Here is a 17,851-nt window from a genome sequence, read left to right as displayed (position 1 = left end):
TTCTTTCAAGCATACGCATATGTCTTGGCTTCCGGTTTTTTTTTCTTCTCTTTTCATGGTGATGTCGGTAGCATCCCGCAGCGAGGCCGCACAGAGGTGAATGACCAGCGAACGCAACACAAGACAAAAAAACGTATAGTCGTTTCCTTCGTTGTTGATTGCTCCTCTGCCTCCTCCACCTTTTCGCTTCCTTCTACCTTTTTTTTTGTTCCTCGCCGATTGCTTTGTAAGCTAAACTGGGCCGCCGCTTCTCTCTTCGAGAGACTTCTCATGCACACGCTCAATGGGCGCGATTTACTTCTGCGCTTGCGTATGAGGGAGGCTGTGCGCACACACTCTCCTTTTTTTTTACTCTCTTCTGCATGTTTGTCTGTCGATTGACCTTCAATGTACGCGCGCTATCATCAGCTATCTATACTACACCCCCTCTGCGCTGTCTTTGTTTTACGAATCGCTCTTCTCCCTTCTCCCCTCAATCCTCCCCCCCCTCCCACACACAAACACCGATTGCTCACGCACGCGCACACAGCTACGGAGCAAGAGAAGGACAGACCCATACGAAGATAATGTAGCATCGCTCGTTCTCGTTCTCTTGACATGACTTGCCATGCACAAAATAGTACCACAGAGAAGGAGAGGATGATTACCGAGAGAGGGAGGGGGTCAAGTGCAGTGTGTGATACTTCCAGGCGAGTCGACATAGCAAGTAAGAGAGAATCACATATCGTGACTTTTGATTGATATAGTATTTTTCCACTCTCTCGCTCTTGCACGTATAAAAGAAAAGAGAGACTGACGTGTAACGAAGGGGCTAATACGCATCAAGGCCAAACGCCGCAAAGGCCGCAAGAAAATTAACCACGCCATGAGAGGGACTCCGCCCGCTGCCGCGCATACTTTTTGCGTGTCGCTGCAAACTGTTTTGTGGCAGAAGGGAGCAGCCGCTGCCGCTTTCGCCACCCTCCTCGCTTCCTGTCCTTTGTGCGGGTGTTTCGACTTTTATGCAGGCCAGGGGTGGGGTGGGGGGACGGGAGAGGAAGCACTGTAAAGACCGCGCTGCTACTGCTTCCCCTTCTCTGTTCTATGCGAGTGTGCACTCGTGACGATGCCAGCTTCCTCACCCCAATACTATTTCCTGCCCCCACTCCCCCTCGCCGTTTTCGAGCAGATCCTCTGATCGCCACCCACGGACATTGGCACAGTCGGAAGCCGTTTTTGTCTTCCACAGCGCGAACATACACATTCGTATCTCTCGTTTTGCTCTTCTCTTGCTGCAGATCGCCTTCTTTCTCTCTCTTTCTTTGCTATATTCGTTCCTCATTGCCCCCCATCCCCTTCCCCCTCCCCGCCCGCCCGCCCCGCGCAACAACATCGTTTACGACTCTTTGCTTGTCACTTGCTGAGTTCTGAGAAAAAAAAACAAACGCGGCAAAAAGAGATCAGCACGCGCTCGCGATGTCACTGATGAACGTGTGTGTGTACGGTCTCTCCAGTCAGATGCTGGAGGCTTTCTTTGTGCGAGAGTGCGCTCGAAGCGTGCAGCCGCTCGTGGCCTCCGCCTCCTCGGAGCTGCGATTTGGTCTGGTGGGCGCAGGGGAAAGTATGGGGGTATGGGGCCTGAAGTGGCCTGTGGCGCTCGAATGTTGTCAGTGCCAGCGTACCCCGTGTGTACGCGTTCCTTACCTCTCGCCCCTGCCCCACCTCTGCGAGGACGGTCAAGAGTCTTCCGTGGAGCATTACGTGGCCCAGGTGCGTCTCACAAGTCAGGAGATAGACGGACTACGTAATCAGCAGTCCGTTGCAGAGCCTCTCTCCATGCTGTGCCGGCTGGTCATTCTGGAGGATGCGTTCTTTCGCGTGCCGCGCACCCCAGAGTCGAACATCTGTGCCACCCCTGGCACTGTGATTGCCGGGGTTGATCAGCGGTACAGCCAGCCTTCCTCTCTCTGCATCACGCCATTCGAACACGAAAAAGACGCGTTCACGGAGGGCAGTGGGGAGGCGCTCCAGTGGCTGGCGGTGTTGGATGTGTGCCGGCGCCACGATGCCAGCGTCACAGTCGACGGTAACCCTCTGGGTCGCAGTAGGAGAGGTGATGCCGCGACCGCATCCGTCTGCTTCGGTTCCACTGGTGAGCAGTTCGCCTTCCTGTACAACTTGCCTGCTCTGCCGCCACGCCCCATTCCCCCGGTGCCCGTGACGGTATCATCGGGCATGGCTTTTCTGGCATCCGAAGCTGACGCAGACACCAGCGTCTGCTCAGCGAGCGATAGCATCCCGCCCTTCTGCGAATGCGGCCCTGATGGGGGTGAGTGCGCAACCGTCGGCAATCCAGGCCCGTTGCTGTCTCTCACCTTCTACGCCAACGACCCCACCCAACCGTTTGACCAGGCCGCGTGGCAGTCAGAGCTGACGTGGCATCAGAGCGAGGTGATGCGTCGACGTATGCGCGAGACCCCCGACGGGGTGCTGCCGACCACCGTCTGCCAAGTCACAGACGTGCGGCCAATTCCGGTAGAAGGCAGCTGCTGGTGCCATTCCAAACTGCCCATACCCGCGCTGTTGGAGCAGCAGCTGAATGAGATGCGCATGAGGCGTAGCTCTGCGGCCGCAGCACGCAACGGTGGTCGGGACGGCTACAGAGCATCGATCCCCGCCATGTCTTCAACATCGTCGGTATGCACGATGAACTCTTCCCACAGTGGCCGTCACCATACTCACGTCGAGAGCTCGCGGCGCTCGGCACGCGGCGGGGCAACGCAGCCGTCCGCTGGTTTCTTGGCCAAGGGCTGGTGTGTGCGACCGCTGCAGACGATCAAACCTGTTCTGCCGCTGACGGGCAACGTGGACAGCACGGGAAGAGCGCCGCTTGTGACGGCTCGTACGCAGCACGTGTGGACGTGCCTCCTCAACCTTCACGAGTTGGACGACTTTGCGATCGAGGTGACTGTCAAGGTTCCGTACATAGCGGACGGCACGGAGCTTTCTCTTCAAGGCAATACCGTGCTCTTCTCTGGCATGCTGCGTTCCAGCACGAGCGGCACCGTGCTCTTGCCAGTCTACTGCCCTGCGCCCGAGGGTGCGCCCGCGGGCGTCACGTCACTGTGGATGAAGCTCTACGTGCAGTACCTGCTAGTGTTTCCATTGGAGGGATGCGGGCAGCACGGCCCGCTGGAGATTGTGCGGTCCTCGGAGACGTTTGCGTGGCTCACTGTCCCCACCTTGATTGGGCACCGCGGGCTGGGGAAGACGTACGCGCGCTCGCCCTCCACCTCTCGAGGTGCACCGTTCGTTATCAAGTGCAGCGAGAACACCATACCATCATTCCAAGCCGCGCACGCCCGCAAATGCGAGATGATCGAGTTTGACGTCATGCTCTCCAAGGACCGCGTGCCGGTCGTGATCCACGACCCCCTGATTGAGCTGATGGCGCTGAAGCGAGAGGGCGTACGTGCGTGTCCGGGGAAGGCAGAGTACACACCGGTGCGTGCCGAGGTGCACAAGTTGAACTATACGCGGCTGCGTGACCTGCACGTGCAGTGTTGCAAGTCCGTTGACCGCGTATTTCCCACCAAAGACCTACTGATACACCACTGGGATAGTCTGCTGTCGTGGGCGCGGAAGTGTCAGCCCAAGGTGATGAGGGGCTCCTCATCGTCGTCACAGAACGACATGTGCGGTGGTAGCTCAGCGCGGACCGTTGAGAGCTCTCTGATGGGGGTGGAGGACTTCCCTAACGGTGTGCCCTCGCTCCGGGAGGTGTTGGAGCAGACGCCACCGTCTCTGCACTTCAACATTGAGGTGAAATACCCTTTCCAGCCGCTCATCGACTCGAATCTCTTTCTGCAGAGCGACGCGTTTGAGGTGAACGGGTTTGTGGACGCCATCCTGCGAGTCGTCTTTGAGTTTTCGGACAACGGCCGCAAGATCACCTTTAGCAGCTTCGACCCCAACGTGTGCCTTGCGCTGGCCCTGAAGCAGAGCCGCTACGACGTCCTCTTCCTCAGCGACACGAAAGAGATGCGAGACTTGAAGGACTACCGCTCCTTTTACGTGGAGGGCGCCATCCAGTTCGCCTCTGCGCAACACCTTGCGGGTGTTTCGGTGAACGCCGGGACGCTGCTGTCGCCAGAGGATGAGGCGGTGCTGCCGAATATTCCTGAGGAGCCGCTGCACGGCTCGGCCGAACGCGGCCCCGTAACGGCAGAGCTCTTCCACGCCGATGACCCGCAGCATGCTCCACCCACCGTGCCGTCGTCCTTTGGCGCTTATGGACGCGCCATGGTCGCTGAGATGCACCACCGACGGCTGAAAGTGTGGACGTGGGGCGACATGAACAGCTACCTCTACTTTGCCTACGCGCAGGCGGCCAAGATGCGGGTTGACGGCGTGATTGGGGATCGCATGCCAGTGTTCTCCTCCACGAGCTGAGCCTGACGCGCGCTCAGTTCATGTGACGAGTGCCGGGCCTCTGGTGTGCATTGCCTCTTCTCTCTTTCCCTGTCCAACGAAACGCAGACAAAGTAAAAGCCTCGAACCGAGGCTGTAGAGCGGGCGCGGAGGGGGCAACCCCTAAGTGATCACTGACAGTGCTTTCCTTCGACTACCTTCACCCCACTCTCCTTCGCGAGAGACGGCCATGCGCATTTCTCACCGCGAAGAGTTCTCAGAGGGGAACGCTGAAGAGGAACGTGTGTATGTGTGTGAGGGGAGGGGAAGGGTCTCGGAGAAGGGGAGAGGCTGCTGTTTTTTATTTACTGTGCATCTGCTACATCGCATTTTGTTCTATATTTCTTCGCTTGCGCATGCTGTGCCCGTTGCGATTTGTACAGAAGCGCGTTGTTTTGCCAGTGTTTGGTGTCTGTGCTTGCGGGCGCGAGTGTGTTCTTACGAGGACGCCTCAGATGGAGTTCACACCCTTATTGACATGAGCACTCAGACACGGAAGAGAAGCGAGCAGAATTTTTTGTTCTGTGCTTTTCTTTCTTTCGATGCGCTCACTAAACGAAAAAGTTAGTTTTCTGGCATTACAGAATATTTTTACGGTCGCCTACTCGTTGCGCAGGTGAATCGAAACAAGCGCACACAGTAACGCAGAATGTAGTCGGAAGGACAGGAAAACGCAAAAGACGAAGGATCAGCCTAGTGCTGACGAATGCACATCTTATGGGTGACGCCCACGGTATGTGTGGGAGTTTGCGTGAGCAGGGTGCGCTCCGCAATGACAATTGTCGTGCATCCTCATAGCTCGCTTTCTGTACAGGGTGAAGCTACCATTCTCGCATAAGAATGTGCGATTTTCTCTTCCGTCTATAATTTTTTTTTGTAAGTATTTGGCTAGAATGGGGGAGGGATAATCGGAAAACAAAAACGATATGATGGAGGAGTCGGTCAAAGTATTCTCCGCCATTGGAATGACATGCTTCACTCAGCATTTTTTTTTTATTTTCGTACTTTACCTCATTCGGTACTTTCATTTCAGATCTCGAGGAACCGAGTAATTGTAAGCGTTTCACTTTTCCTCCACCCAACCACTTGATAGCCCACCACGAGAGGGATTCGCGGGTGACGGAAAGGAGGGAAATGCGCAGGTCTACCTATTCGTGCGTAGTGTTTCCCGATGAGGGCTCGAAAACAGGATTCTCACTGGTTGCTTTGCCAGCGCCAGGATGTATCGAGGTCGCGAGTGTAGGGATACCAGACCGGTATACTCACCCACGAAAATAGGAAACTCGCCCGCTAAGCCAAGCTGGGAACATGTGTTGGTATGCATTATCATGCCTCTCGTTCAACATCTTTCTCTTTTTATCCCTTTTTTGTGTGTGGGCCCACTCTTTCAAGTTCGTCGCCGACGTCCCTGATGACAGGAGGACACCTCAGCGTGTGATATCTCAGGATCCAGTGCCCTCACTCTATGTGTGGGGAGGCCAAGCAGCATCCCCCCTATCCCTGCCTATGTGCGGAACCACCTCTGGTGGTGACAAGGTCATACTTCTACGACGTAGGGGGATGTCAGAGCGATGTATCGCTGCTGCTGTCGGCGGTGATGTCCTGGATAGCGTTGTTTCAGGGCGACCTGCGCCCTTGAACACGCTTGTGCCATCCACATGATGTGCAGAGTGTCGGCGTGATCCGAACGTATCCCAACTCGGCGACAGCGAGGGGTGCACCAGGTGACGGAAGGCGCAATGGGATCAGCTGTGAGGCAGCCTGCGAGGCGGGGGGTGGGCAGAGTTCGAGGCAAGTGCAGTTTTCCCATGATCGAGTCGGTGGTTTGCTGTACCGCGTTTCTGCAACTGCTTCGCCCCACGCGATGAGGCCTACGACCGGCCGGAGGGGGTAGAGTGGTGCTTGACTCATGCTGTATGGCAGAGAAACGGGCACGCTGGAAGGCAAAGTTACCACCCGCATTTTTCGTGGCGCATGCTATCAAGGATTCAATGCAGCCCTTCGCAGTCTCTCTTTCCCCTCTCCCAAGCAAGCTATACGTGGCTGTCGTCGCTCTTGATGGAATCGCCCCATGTAGGAGTCGAGCAGAAGAGATGAAGTCGAAACACGCAAGTAGAACGAAGAAGCACGCGTTGGTTTCGTGTATAGGTGCGTGCGCTCATGCGCTTACGTCGCTGTCTGTCTGTGTGCGAGTATGCTCGGGCGACTCGTTCACGCTCCTTTGCGTGCCTGGATGAGGTTTGGGCCGCACCTCTTTTTCGTCTCTCTCTGGGTCAAAGTCCCCCAGGCGCATCCTACGCACACGTAAGAACCGACAAAAACGAGAACCAAGCACGAAGCGAGGATTGCGCAGCTTGCTGGTGCTTACTCTCACTCGGTTCTCTCCCGTGTTCACTGTCACGCGCTCACCTCCTCACCTTCTCGCCCCCCTCCCCCCTTCCCCCACATACATGCGAGCACCGAACAGGCACCTATGTGCCACTGCCATTACCGGGAAGACGCAACCGCGCACCGTTTATATATGTTGCCTCTGCTACAGGAATGTTGCTTTCCCCACTGTCCGCGTCCTTTCGTCTCTCTTTTTTTCGCTCCCCCACTCCCCCGCGATTGTATGCACACGCTCCTTGCCTGACCTTCTCCAACTCATGCACACGTGCACGGTCATCTTGTCATGTTGGCATTTTCCTTGTCTTTTGCAGCTATCCTTCTCGTCTTCTTCCCACTCCACTGCTTGTGGCCTTTCACTCTCTTTCGACCCGTTTTGCCGCCTGTGAACTCCTCTCATAGAAGAGACTTCCTATCGCCCGCTTCCCTTCTTTTCCGATATCATGCGCAGAGGCATCGCTTTCCTCTACCCGTGCGCGGTGGTGGTGGCTGTGGTGGTCAGCGCAGCGGTGGTGTTGGCGGCGCCGATGTACAAGGTGGAGCTGGTGCAGGTGGTGCACCGCCACGGAGCCCGCTCCCCGCTCGTCGATGACAACCACACACTCATCTGCGGCACTGAGTTCCCGTGCGGGTTTCTCAACTACGAGGGTCAGGCGATGCTAGTGAACTTGGGTGAGTACCTGCGCCATCGCTACACGGAGGACCGTTCGGTCGTGTCGACGCCATACTTCCCGTACAGCTGGTACAACCTATCTATCTCGTATACGCGCTCGACGGATGTGCTGCGCACGCTACAGAGCGCCAACGGGCTTCTGCGGGGCCTCTTCCCGAACAACTCAGATTTCTTTCCTGCGATCCACACGGTGGGAAGCGAGGGGGATGTGCTACTGCACAGCTCGATGGTGCCGATGATTCGCGCTCGCTTCAATTACGCGAAGCAGGAGCGGCGGGCCGCGTGCGACCAGGTGTTAGACAGACTAATGTCATTTGATCAGCTGCAGGCGGTAGCGGCGGAGGTACACTCGCAGGGGTTTTGCGCCAACTACACCCTGCGCTCGCGTTGTGCGGAGCGGTTGTGCGACATTGGGCGCGCATACGAGTCCACTGGCCGCTTGGGAAGCCTCCCGCTGCTTAATCGACACCTGGAAGACGTGTGTGCTGTGACAGCGATGAGCTCACATTTCTGTTTCGCTTACAACGCCAGCAATCCCGTCCATCAGAAGCAAGGTGCACCGTTCTACCACCTGGCGAAACTGCTGGTGAGCAACATGCTGGCGCACCAGCAGCGCGAGACGGCGCCGCCGTACAAGCTGTACGAGTACAGTGCACACGACACCACTATCTCGCCCCTGGCGGTTTCCTTCGGTGAAAGCTCGATGGAGGCGATGCTGCCGCCCTTCGGCACAGCGTTTATCATGGAACTCCTGTCGCTGACGGACGCGCCTGCCGCGTCGTCGCGCTTCTACGTGCGGCTGCTGCGCGGCCACTCTGGTGCGAAGCCGGAGAGCAACTTCACCTTCGCTCTGAGTCACTTCGACATGCGCTGCAGGGATGCGACAGGCAATACGTACATTGCGACGGACAACATATGTCCCTTCACCGACTTTGAGCGCTTTATAGACTCCACCGCGCCAACGAGCCCGATGGGCACGTGCTACCTAGATCCTGGTCTGCTGCTCCGCATGGACTGTCCGATTGACACCTCCGGCGACAACCGCAGCTTGTCCGAGGACTGCCTCTTCTACCGCAAGCACTGCAGCAATTACTCGTGCGGCACCGGCTACTACCTCGACGCAATCGACTACAACTGCCACCGCATCCCGGCGAACAACTCGACGACTGTGTCGTCGCCCATGTCTAGCGGCGGCATTGCTGCCCTGAGCATCGTGCTCTTCATCATTGGCGGAGTGGCGAGCATCGGCGGCATGGAGGTGTGGAAGCGCTACAAGAAGTTCAAAGGGCAGCAATCCGAGGTGCTTATCGTCTGATAACCCGTCGAAGCTTATAGCCATGCTTTTTCCTTGTAGCCTTTATTTTCCGTAACACACACCGACCACAGCTTTACTTGCGGGCTTCCTCAACGGCACAACCCCCTCTTCGACAGTGCTTCTGCGAGAACTTGTGCATCTTGTGCGCTAAGGTTGTAAACTCACAAACGCCCCGCACCCGAACATTCTCTGATTTATTCTACCTGCCTCGGTAGATGCTTTTCTTCCTTCTGTGCGGTATGAAGCGTGCTTGCAGTGGCTTATGCTTTCGCTTAGCTGTGTTTTTTTTCTTCCACTACTTCTACTACTACTACTACAGTTCTTTTTGTGTTCTAACCCTTCGCGGGGTCCATCAGCTTCCCCGCCGTTGCGCTCACTCAGCGGTGAATCCTGCGTGTGAGAAGCAAGCTGGCAAGCTGGAAGTCGACACGAAAGAAGCCAGTGAGTCGACTTGTAGTGCCTTTCATGCGCAACTCCCGTGTGTGCGCGGGCCGACGTCGAAAAAAAAAACACAAGCACAGCTTTTAGCAAACGTTGCTACAAACACTATTGCCTTTTCTCTGGTGTCCTCCCCAGTCTTCTGTTTTTCTGCACCACCTTTTTGTGTTTCACAATAGTCGCTAAGCAAACGAAGAAAAGTAACTGCGCACCTTATGGTGAACTGTTGGGTTACAGGGTGGAGTGGCGTTCAGAGCCTGTCGCCGCTGTTTCTCCGGTGGGTTTGAATATCCGCGGGTGAAGAGGAGGGATTGAGAGATTGCTCAGACGCTGCTGACTTTTTACAAACTGGCAAGTGGCAACCGTCGCTGAAGGGGTCATCCCTTTCTCGTGGTCCAGTCCAGAGCTGCGAAGTGAAGTCGTATGATTCAACAGCCCCCCTCGAACCCGCATGGCCTCTTGCGACTGGCTTCTTTACTCGCACAACGTTGCAGCTACAAATCACACCTCTTGCTCAGGTACTGTTCCCCCTCCTTTCCCCTCTTTCTCCACGCGACACGCCGGTTAAACGCAAAGAAACCCACACACCCTCACCTTGTGTGTTCAAGTTTTACGCCTCCCCTCACCTTGCCACGCGATGTGCCGGGGAGGGATGGAGGGGGGGGGGGCGGAAAATGCATAGAGGGGCATAGTTGTGAAGGATGCTGTTCTTGTCAGTTTCTCCGCTCATGCGATTTCATTTTGCTCCATCCGGGTGTGGGCAGAGCATTCCCACTTGGCACGGGGCTTTTCGCTGACGTTTCCATCTCCACCTCGAGTACCTTTGCCGTTGGGTGTTGCGCGCGTCCGGCAAGTTCGCTCTTACCGCTTTGTAAGGGGTACTCTTTTGCTTTTCAGTTTTTTTTGTTTTGTTTTGTCTTCGAGCCAAGGCGGGTGCAGCGCATACACGGGAGCCGTCTTCTTTTGTTGCCTCATGGAACCCCGCGCCCGGCGTGGCGCGCGCAGGTAACATACAGGTATATGCAGATATACGCTTGCGGCCTTCTGTGGTCGCACGTGTGGTTTTCAGCGTTTTTCCGCCTTTCTGCAGGTCGCCTTTATTGCTTGCGCCGCTTGGTGGAGCATGTAATCTTTTTCCACCCCTTTGCCGAGGACACCTCCAAATCCGTGTTCCTTCCAATTTGAGTAGTCGACCCTTTTCCGATGCCAGGGGTGTTCAGGCTTTATCGCGTTGCCAGGGCAAGGACCACTGTCTGTCGCAGAGACAAATAGCGGGCTGCTGACATTCGACCTTTCTCTCCGGCGTACGCGCGCACATTCTGTTTATCCCTTTCTCCCTTGATCCGCTTTTTTCTTGTGGCACTGCCACCCCGAACCCACCCACCAGTCCAGCCACACGCCGGTAAACCAGCGGGGTGAGGTGAATGTGAAATGCTCTACAACGGTGATGTCAAAGTAGCACAAGATGACGCCCTTTCCGGCGTTATCATTGTATTTCCCCAGCCTGAGCTACGCTGCGGATTGAGCAGGGCACAATGCTTTTCGCGAGTTGCCAGACGACGCACGACGAGCGGAAGGGAGCGCACCTTCTCTCCCCAGTCTTACGCGGTTAGCCGAGGCAAGACAAAAAGTGTTCCCCACCCGTGGTGGGATCAAATATTCCCTGCAGTAGGAGTAATGGAGTCTTTAGTTCAGCACTAAGTGAACAGTCACCTGAGGTTCTTGCGTTCACATCTCCCTGCGCAAGGCTTGCCTTGGGTGTGCGTTTCGTGGGTGGCGTGGGGCGGAGTTGCTGTTAACAATTTCGGATCATTTGGCACTCCAGCCGGCTCGTATGGCTGCGCCCGGTTTTTTGTGACTGAACGGGTGAAAGGGCGGTTTCTAGTTCCAGCGTGCTGGGTTCGGCTCGTGGGGCGGCGCTCCTTTTTTCGCCTTGGGAGGAAAAAGGGTCCAGCCGGGAATTGAACCCGGGACCTCTCCCACCCTAAGGGAGAATCATGCCACTAGACCACTGGACCGTTTGTTAACGGCAACAAACGTACCTGACGCGTGTGAGGTATTATTCAACGGCGCCGAGTGTTCGTTTCAGAAGCGCAGTTGGTCTAGTGGTAGAATTCTCGCCTGCCACGCGGGAGGCCCGGGTTCGATTCCCGGACTGCGCAAAGTTTTTTGACACACTGCTGGTGTTTTATGGAGGCTGGTCCGGATGTCTGGGCGTTGCAGTGGCTGCTTAGCTCAATGGCAGAGCGCCGTCCTAGTAAGACGGAGGTCAGGGGTTCGATCCCCCTAGCGGCCTAACTTTTTTGCATCGAAAAGCCGACCCCTAAAAACCAAGGGGTGGGGGACGCCTCTTTTTCGGGGCTGGCATTCTTTTACTGCTGCTTTCGGCGTGCCGATTCCCCGGTGATCAGGTCAACCGTTGCAGAATACCGAGTTCACTCGCCTTCGCTGGAATACGGCTGGGTTTTCTGGTTGTCTAGGGGCGGGCCGTCCTGGCGCGAGATCGCGCTGGTCGCCCGTCGTGGCTCGTTTTGCCGGCCTTTCCGCTTCCCCCTCCTTTTGGTGGCGTGCCGCGCGGCCCCGGGGCCTGGCGCTCCTTGGGCCGTGCCGGGGGGCTCGAAAAGAAAGGGGGCGGGGGCGCCCACCCGCGCGGGTGGCGGGGTGGAAGGGCGGCGAACCGGCGGGCGCAGGGTCGCAGAGGACCCTGGCCGGAGCGCGGCCGATATTCTTCCTAAGCGCGTCCGGCGTGCGCCTCGACACGGGGCTCTTTCACAGTCGGCTAAAATCGCGGCATTTCGATAACATGGTGTGGACCCTTTTCTTTCTTTCGGAAGGGGGCGAGGCATCTCGGCGGATCAAGAGTTCAGGTGCTGCCTCGTCAGGTCGGCACCGCCCAATCGAGCTGAGCAGCCGCTCAGCTGGCTTAGGCGAGAAAAGCCTGCGCAGTCCGGGAATCGAACCCGGGCCTCCCGCGTGGCAGGCGAGAATTCTACCACTAGACCAACTGCGCTTCGGTATGAAACGGTTCCCGCAGGCACATGTGGGTCTGTTTTTACGAGGAAGAGGAAGAACGGCGGAGGAGAATTGAAAGGGGCGAGGATAAGAACAAAGCGCCACGACGTTCAATCCCCTCGCATGCCGGAAAGGTGTGACGAACACGTCGATCATTGGGCATTTGTCGTTGTTGACAGCGCCTATGTGGGCTGGGTGGTGAGCACAGTCACGGTGGGATAAACACCCTCATCTGACATCGATCAAACAACAGCCACACACACACACACACACACACACACACACAACGCATCCACGAGGCTCTCTTCCTTTTCGGCGTTCAGAGAGCCGCGAGGACGGCGAACTCGGGGCGAAAGCGGTCCTCGGCAGCCGCCATGTCGCGCGCCTCCATCGACGCCGCCGCGCGCTCGCGCAGCACCAAAACCACCGCCCTTGCGTTCCGCACCTCCTCAGCCGCGTAGATGCCTTGTGCGGCGCCGTCCTCATCGTCGTCCCAGCACTCGTTGTCGTCCTCGCAGCCGCTGACGACTGCTGTCGCTGCAGCCGTCGCCGCGGTGTCCGTCTCCCGCCACTGCAGGCATACCTTCTCCAGACGCCCGAAGACCGCGGCGAGGGCGGCGGCGTACCAGTACACGTGCGTCCCGCTCGGCATGCTCATGCTCGGGTGCAACATGCTCATCATGAGCGATCGTAGTTCGCGCAGCACCACCGGCTCCGTCTGAGGGGACTGGTACAGCTCCTGGTAGCACCTCTTCTCGATAGCCTCAAAGACGGTCGAGTTACTTTCGACAAAAACGATCGACCCGCCCCTCGATTGCACTGACTCGCCCCACAGCGCTGTTGTCGGGATGGCTTCCTGCGTCGGCATAAAGTGCTTTAGCCACACGTGGCCAAGTGGCACCGCATCGCCGCCTTCGACGAGCGCTGGCGCCGCGTACGCCTCGTGGTAGAGAAAACACAGCGCGTGCTCTTCCACCGCGACGGTGCGTGCCGTGTGCGCCACCACTGCCACCCGGATCATCGCCACAAGGAGGCACTGCTGATGCGTCGGCGCGTCGGCCAGGGCCGACGTGAGCGTCGGCACAAGTTCGACGACGCGCTGTACTTCGTTACTCGTGCCGCGCCTGTGCACCGCCCGCACGAAGTCTGGCCCGACGCGCGCCTGTTCCTGCCGCGCCGGATCCGCGAGCAGCTCGGCCCACCAGCTCGGCGCCAGCAGCTCATCGACGCACAGGTGCCACTCCTCCGGGCCCATCACCGTCGCAAAGTACGTCACCAGAGGCAGCAGCGCACACGTTGCCGTGTGCCGTGGCAACGCCGCGCTGCTGCTCACCTTTCCGCTGAGGTGTGCCTGCGACGCGAACAGGATCTGCTCCAAGGTGGCGTACGGTCGCACTAAATCCTCTACCTGCGCGCGCGTCTCACCCGGCGCCCCCGTCGTCGGCGACGGCGTCATCTTTTCCCTCACCTCCGCCACCAACCGCCGGATCGTCAGAAACCACCACATCACCGGCACCACAAACGTGGCCACGTACGTTTGCGCCTTCGCCAAGGTCTCGAAGGCCCCGCACGCGGCAATCCTATTCAGCTCTGCCTGCACGCATCCATCAGAGCCGCAGCACGCCTCGCAGACGCGCGGCAGCGCCACGGGCGGGCAGAAACGGAGGCTGAGCTGCAGCAGCAAAGGGAACAGCTGTAGTCCCATCCGCGCCACCTCGAAGCGAGGAGAGTGCGTCGCCTGAAACACCACCGACAGCGAGGTCTCGAACACGACGGGAGTCAGGATGCCTTTCGTATCGGAGCTCACGTGAAACAGGTCTTGCATTGTCGCCGACGTGGTATGCAGGTACAGAAGGTGCTGCTGTAGGGCCATCATCAGCGTCTCAAGACGCTGCCAGCTGAGCTCATCGCTGTCATCGTTCTCGCCACCGCCTGGGACGCTGCTACTGCTGTCTCCGTTACCTTCGGCGTGCTGCAGCATGCAGTTTTGGTGCTCACACAGCCGCTGCATCAGGTAGGTAAATACATACAGGGAGGGTGGCCGAAGAATCTGAGCCACGTATTGGCGAACACTCGACGCCGGGTAGTTTGACAACCGCAGCAGAAGCGGCATAACGTCGGCGTCTTCCACACGGATAACGTCGGCATCCACTAGCTCGTTCAGAGCGAGTAGATTGCCCTCCAAGACGCGCGTGTCCTCCACGGAAACCAAGGTCTCAAGCGAGTGTCTCCGGGTTGGCGTCGGCACCCGCACTATAGTGCGGCACACGTGGTCTACGACGAAGGAAGTGATGGCCGGGGAGAGGGAGGTGGAGCTCCGCCGGTCAGCGAGAATGCCCAGCAGAAGCGCTGCAGACTCCCGCACGGGCAGCTGTGGATTGCGCAGCGCAGGAAAGATGACATTGAAGAGCAGACAGCGCAGCCCCGCCTCGTCTGTGCGCAGGGCGTCTCCGGAAGGGGTGCCGCTGCGGCTGTACAGCTTCGCCAGCATATGCACAATGCCGTCTTGCTCATACCAGAGCGACGTACCCCGCCACCGGTGCCACACGTATTCGAGCGGCGCCGACACGCTCTTCGGCAACGAAGACTCTGTTGCCGTCAGCTCGTTCTTCCAGTCCTTCTTTGCGCTACGTGGCGTCGTCCTCGCGACCGAGGAGGAGCGTGGCGTACTGTCGGATGACCTGGGGTGGGTGCTGGAGCTACTGTCGTGGCGCTGCAGTACCAGCTCGACCTCCGCGTCTAGTAGGTCCGCCATCACCGGTGCAGCCAGAGATCGGATGCGCGACCACGGGTCGGTTACCCCGCGCATAACCACATCTGCCCACTTCCACCTTGCGCCATGCACACGCGTGTACGTGGCGGAAGAGGGGTGGGTGCCGTCAGCGCCGAGGCCGTTCGCAGAAACAGCGCTGTCGCTTTTCGGCGACGTGCTGACGTGAGCTAACACCTCGCTGAGTGCCTGTAACCGTGCATCGGGGTCATCGACGATGGCGTCTTGCACAAGGTACAAAAGCACGCTAGAAACGGAGTCGACGGCAAGAAGTTGGGAGAGAGAGGGTGTTAGCGAAGTCGCATCCAGCAGCATCTCTGCAGAGCTCATTGCCTATTAATAGATAGAAGAGGAGAGGAAGGCAGAGGCAGACGACTGACCCCACAACCAGCGATGATCCCCTCGAGAGAAAAACCTGCTTGTTTCTCTTGTGATACGAACCGTTTGAATACGACTAGTGCCCTTGTCGCCCTCGTTAAATTAGGTGGAAAACGCAGGAGGAGGAGGGGGGGGAGTAGTAGATGGGCTGTTAATCTTGCAAGACCGAGTCCTGCCACGTCTGCACCAGAGACGTGGGAGTGAGAGAGAAGGGGGTGAGGTAGGGAGAGATGTCAGTAGAAGAGGTGGGCTGGGACTGATGTGCTCGTCATGGCAGCAAAAATGACAGATGGTGATGTGAACACTCAAGGCAACAAGGACTGTTGTAGAACCGATGCTCGCAGTCACACACGGAAAGCACAAGAAACACACGTCTTCTCTTCCAGCGCGAGGGTCCATGCGGCGCATTCAACAGAGTAACATGATTTGTACCCACTGCTTCTTTTTCGCTTCAGTCACAGAGAGAGAGGCAAGGGATGGGGGACACGGACGAGGTCAATGAGAGTAAGAGGCTGATAGGAGAACCACGAAAGGACTGCATGGATGACTGAGTGATGTGAAGGCGGATCTGACAAAAGAGAAGCGACACACACACACACACACACACACACACACACACACACACACACACACACAGATCAACCACGTATGCGTTTATATCGTGTGTCCGTCGGCTGCTGCCCAGATCTCCCCATCCGTGCACTCTCAAGTACATTGTAGTAAGAAGGAGAGAGAAGCACATAACCAGTTTAATAGGGTGCACACGGATCGAGGAGGGAGTTCAGGGGGCGGTGGGGAGAGATGCCGCGCAGATCACTCCTTGGCTTCAACACCGAGAAAGGGAGAGCAATGCATCTTTTCCGATTAGCTCTTTCTCGCTCCTCGTATCTCTCGCTCTACTGTGCGTGCGTATCTGCGTTGGCGTGAGCACAGCGCAGACACGCTCACACAGTAAGAAACAAAGGTTTTGTACATCTGAACACAACAACGAAAGAGACGACCCCTACACACACACACACACATGCACACGCACAGTCGGCGCAGACTGTAAGGTACACGATGATGACGGCTTAGAAGTTGTCTACCTGTTGGTAGCAGAAGTGGTCACGTGAAAGACACACGTACGAGTCGTTGCCCTTTGGCACGCGACGGTAGCCAGAACCCTTGATACCGGGAATCACCACCGTTTTCGTCGTCGTGCCGTCATCGGTAGACTCAGCGGCGCTGCGCTTCGCCGCGGATAGGTGCAGCGCCTCCCGCCGCATCGTACGCAGGCGGTCCAGCTCCTCACGTGCTGAAGACTGCTGCTTGGTCGATAAGCTCTTCTCAAGGAAGGAGTTGCGCGGGCTGTACGTCTTCTCCAACACACTGTGCGGTGTCTTGAGGGCGGCGACGGACGCATCGAAGAGCACCTTGCGGCGTGGGTCATCGATGGAGTAGGCGGAGTAGGCGTACGAGGTGCCGAGGTCTTCGAGGTTGGTTTTGTAGGATAGCGATCGGTAGTCAGCTTGAGTTGCGTCTTCCATGAAGTCCTTGCGGTAGATCGTAGCCTTGTCCTTGAGTCGGTCCGAAGACACCGCCATCGTCAAGTACGGAATCTTCATGGAGATGTCCACATCCGCCTTCTCGTCTTCTGTCCAGTCGTCACGGTATGCGGCGAGGAGCTCGCGGCGCACCGTGTCGTGAAAGCCATCCGGCTCCCACTGGCAGTAGTCCCACCGATAGGTGGATCGCTCGTCGAAGCTTGGGGAGAGAAAGCGGCTGCGGTAGCCACGCGGCGCAAGACTGCTGATCGACGGCATGCCTTTAGGGTTCTTCGCCCGTTCCTCCCTCAGCTGCATGCCGAGGCGGGTCATGCGATTGGTGCATTGGTTTGTGGTGAGCATATCTAGCACGTTTTCCTCCTTCTCGCTGTAGCTGGCGGCGTTGTTGTTGCGCACTGTGTGTGCCTTGCGGTACTGCAGTGGATCAATCGAGGAGAAATCATTGACAGCTGTATTGTGCTTTGGAAGCATGTGCTGATTAACTAAACCCGGGTACGCCGTGACATGAATGTCCATCAGCCGACGCTGCTTCGAGCTGGACGTGGCCGGCACCCCATCCCGGTCGATTGCTTCCTTGAGCGTCATCAACTTCGGCGCTGCAGCGGCGGCTGTGGTGTCTACCACCGGGCTATTGGGCTCACACGACATGGTGTGCACTGCGGCAGAGGTGGTTGGGATGGGTGAGTGGAGAGAGGTGGAGGGGGGGGGAGGGGTGACAGGAAATGGGTGTGTTCGAGTCCAAAGGTGCAGGGATACCTGGCGATGTATGAGGAAAAGGCGTATGTGTTGCTGTACCTCTGTGATGTTGCCCGCTGGCTTCTTTAGCTACTGCACCACTGGTGATGCCCTTTCTCCAACAACAACGAAGTTGTGTGGGCCAGGCAGCG

At 57.5% G+C, this 17,851-nt stretch overlaps 4 protein-coding genes and 5 non-coding genes across 9 annotated transcripts; 4 read left to right on the top strand and 5 right to left on the bottom strand.

Moving 5' to 3' along the window:
* Positions 1 to 1,455: 1,455 nt before the first annotated feature.
* On the top strand, positions 1,456 to 4,431 carry LMJF_36_2580 (related to multifunctional cyclin-dependent kinase pho85-like protein; the record flags this gene model as incomplete). The annotated part of the gene is made up of 1 exon (XM_001686783.1): positions 1,456 to 4,431. One exon carries the CDS (start codon positions 1,456 to 1,458, stop codon positions 4,429 to 4,431), a length of 2,976 nt encoding a protein of 991 aa, XP_001686835.1.
* Positions 4,432 to 7,277: 2,846 nt separating this feature from the next.
* On the top strand, positions 7,278 to 8,822 carry MBAP (membrane-bound acid phosphatase precursor; the record flags this gene model as incomplete). The annotated part of the gene is made up of 1 exon (XM_001686782.1): positions 7,278 to 8,822. The coding sequence occupies one exon, from the start codon at positions 7,278 to 7,280 to the stop codon at positions 8,820 to 8,822; it is 1,545 nt and encodes a 514-aa protein (XP_001686834.1).
* Positions 8,823 to 10,895: 2,073 nt separating this feature from the next.
* Positions 10,896 to 11,011, bottom strand: LMJF_36_snRNA_01. Its single transcript, XR_002461158.1, has one exon. It is a non-coding gene; the product is annotated as a small nuclear RNA, U4 snRNA (small nuclear RNA).
* Positions 11,012 to 11,206: 195 nt separating this feature from the next.
* On the bottom strand, positions 11,207 to 11,278 carry LMJF_36_TRNAPRO_01. The gene has a single exon. It is a non-coding gene; the product is annotated as a tRNA-Pro (tRNA).
* Positions 11,279 to 11,351: 73 nt separating this feature from the next.
* LMJF_36_TRNAGLY_02 lies at positions 11,352 to 11,422 on the top strand. Its single transcript has one exon. It is a non-coding gene; the product is annotated as a tRNA-Gly (tRNA).
* Positions 11,423 to 11,484: 62 nt separating this feature from the next.
* Positions 11,485 to 11,556, top strand: LMJF_36_TRNATHR_03. The gene has a single exon. It is a non-coding gene; the product is annotated as a tRNA-Thr (tRNA).
* Positions 11,557 to 12,199: 643 nt separating this feature from the next.
* LMJF_36_TRNAGLY_01 lies at positions 12,200 to 12,270 on the bottom strand. Its single transcript has one exon. It is a non-coding gene; the product is annotated as a tRNA-Gly (tRNA).
* A 321-nt stretch (positions 12,271 to 12,591) lies between these two features.
* LMJF_36_2560 (conserved hypothetical protein) lies at positions 12,592 to 15,372 on the bottom strand (the record flags this gene model as incomplete). The annotated part of the gene is made up of 1 exon (XM_001686781.1): positions 12,592 to 15,372. The coding sequence occupies one exon, from the start codon at positions 15,370 to 15,372 to the stop codon at positions 12,592 to 12,594; it is 2,781 nt and encodes a 926-aa protein (XP_001686833.1).
* Positions 15,373 to 16,490: 1,118 nt separating this feature from the next.
* On the bottom strand, positions 16,491 to 17,612 carry LMJF_36_2550 (conserved hypothetical protein; the record flags this gene model as incomplete). The annotated part of the gene is made up of 1 exon (XM_001686780.1): positions 16,491 to 17,612. One exon carries the CDS (start codon positions 17,610 to 17,612, stop codon positions 16,491 to 16,493), a length of 1,122 nt encoding a protein of 373 aa, XP_001686832.1.
* Positions 17,613 to 17,851: the final 239 nt, after the last annotated feature.

The sequence above is a fragment of the Leishmania major genome, chromosome 36 (assembly GCF_000002725.2).
Source record: "Leishmania major strain Friedlin complete genome, chromosome 36".
NCBI classification, from domain to species: domain Eukaryota; phylum Euglenozoa; class Kinetoplastea; order Trypanosomatida; family Trypanosomatidae; genus Leishmania; species Leishmania major.
The sequence above is the reverse complement of the archived record's forward strand: the minus strand, read 5'-3'. Positions and strand labels throughout refer to the sequence as shown.